At 47.4% G+C, this 2171-nt stretch overlaps 1 protein-coding gene across 1 annotated transcript in view; it reads right to left on the reverse strand.

Moving 5' to 3' along the window:
- Nucleotides 1-2171, reverse strand: part of TMEM201 (transmembrane protein 201) — a 20521-nt gene that overhangs the window by 6062 nt on the left and 12288 nt on the right. Inside the window, exons 8-9 of the mRNA XM_017743965.1 lie at nucleotides 1126-1343; nucleotides 848-919 (exon numbers count right to left, since the gene is read on the reverse strand). Of these exons, the coding sequence (XP_017599454.1) occupies nucleotides 848-919; nucleotides 1126-1343 (290 nt within the window). The remainder of the gene's footprint in view (nucleotides 1-847; nucleotides 920-1125; nucleotides 1344-2171) is intronic.

Raw genomic sequence — 2171 nt, forward strand, 5'->3', positions numbered from 1 at the left:
ACCGGATGGAGGGGAGCAACGAGACGTCGTTGGCACCCTCAGAGGGGTGATGGGCTTCCACCTAACCCGTATCACCGCTCCCTGTCCCCCCACATACACTTCTTTTTTTCATTTTTCTCTCTTTCTTTTCTCTTCCCTTCTCTTTTACTATTAAATAAAATACATCCATTTTTTGCCATCAACATCTAACCTCGTTTGATTTTAATCTCGTTTCTGGGAATATTTTGAACCTTCTAAGTTCTTTCCAGTTTATGCACAGAGACTTAGCTTGCTTTGCTTTTCTGGGTTTAAACCAGATCGCAACAGTCCCCTCACTGCAAAACACGGAGAAATTCCACCTGTACTTTGCACTGGGATGCAGGAGGTTTGCACCGGCCCAGGCTGTGACTGCCTTGGCAGCAGCACAGACAGCCCAGGGACCCATCTGGGTCAGAAGGGCAACAGACAGGTCACGGAGGACACGGGAGCAGAAGGGCAGAGCAGCCAGGGCAGCCAAATTACCAACTGTTGGACTCTGCTGGGAAAGCTACAAAAGAGCTGCCCTAGGAACAGCTGAAGTCTCCTATCCAAGCAGGCTCAACTCAGCTCTAATTAGCAAAGGGCTCCTTGTTTTGTCTCACTGATGGCCCCATGAGCTCTCCCAGGGAGAACATCCAACACACACAGCACCTGATTTTAATGCAAATCCACTCTTAGCTGGGACTCTCCCTGCAGCATTTCTAACAGCAAAATGGACATTTTCACTGGAATGCGAGCAGGGAGGAAAGAATTCAACCAGACCATGTGTTTCAACCCACTCAGTGCAAATCCTGCGAAGACAGTTGCTCTGGAAGGCCTAGAGCAGTACCTGATGTGGGGGATTCCTTGGACTGGGATGACTGTGAGGCCGGTCGGCTTCCACTGAACAAGTAGCCAGAATCTAAAAGCAAAAATGAAACAATTTGAACCCAGCTGGCTCAGCTACTGCCAAACCCCAAACTCCTACTGTTGGATACTCCTCTGTGCCACAGGAGCAGCCAGCCCTGAACAGGACTCTAACGTGTGGATCCCTCCCAGCCCATTTCCTTCTGAAGCACTGCACCATTCCAGTGCCATTCCCACTGGGACAGGCCCCTGCACACTCACCTGCCCTGGCCAGGGAGGGGATGGTGCCCAGCGAGAGCGCCCTGTTGAGACGGCCGGGAAGAGAGGAGGAGGAAGTTCTGCGTGGGGACCTGAAGAGCTGCTGGTTTGTCAGGTGCAGGATACTGGGTGGTGTTGGGACAAACAGAGATGTAGCAGGTGAAGGGAAGGCTGTGCCAGGGCTGCTGGGAAAGACAGTAATCGAGTCCCCAGAGAGGTACCTGCAAAGGACATGCATGACAGACACTTAGCAACGAGAAATCCCAGCAACTGCCTCGCTCATTGTGCTTGCAGGAACACTTGGTGTTGTTACCAGGTCTGGACTAACTTTTCAGTGCAGGAGTGCTGAAGAGTTTATGAGAATGTTCCTACACCTTGGGAAAAGAAGAACTGCTCAGGTGTACTTAAATTATTGTGCACCAACCTGTCCCACAATACAGGGTGGAAAAGAGGCTGAACAGTTTAGGAACTCCAGTGCAAATACCTTGGAGAAAATTACCCAGAGAATGCTTTATGAAGTCCAGCTGTTGAAAATACAGGAATTTTGTATTATTTTTAACAACTGAATGAAAATACATGGAAGAAAATCTATCATATGAATCAGAATCTCTCAATGATCCCCTGTAAGATTTTTTAGTCAGAAACAGGTAATAGAATTGTCAAATAAAGCATGATGAAGAACTGAGTATGAAATGTTTGTTTCTAAATGGAGATACCTGACTTTGCAGATACAGTATTTGGAGGCTTAATCTCACTTCTGATGGAAACAGAGACAGATGAGAGCAGCAATATGGTTACATGGCTTTTCTCCCATCAGAGAAAAGCCAGGAGTAAATCAGAGTGTGAAGAAAATCTCAGCCTTGCACTGTGGGGTGATTTATGCACGTGTCATTCTCTCCTGGAGATTAAAGAGGTGGTGCAGCAATATTATGCTGTGCTAACTCTAGAGTTAAGATTACAATTTAAAGCATCTTATAAACTACTTATCTGCTAGTAGGAGGCAGCCATCACCAATCCTGACCAGCTTAATGAGGCTGAACACGTGAGCC

This window comes from Corvus brachyrhynchos, unplaced genomic scaffold (assembly GCF_000691975.1).
Source record: "Corvus brachyrhynchos isolate BGI_N302 unplaced genomic scaffold, ASM69197v1 scaffold68, whole genome shotgun sequence".
Taxonomy (NCBI): Eukaryota; Metazoa; Chordata; class Aves; order Passeriformes; family Corvidae; genus Corvus; species Corvus brachyrhynchos.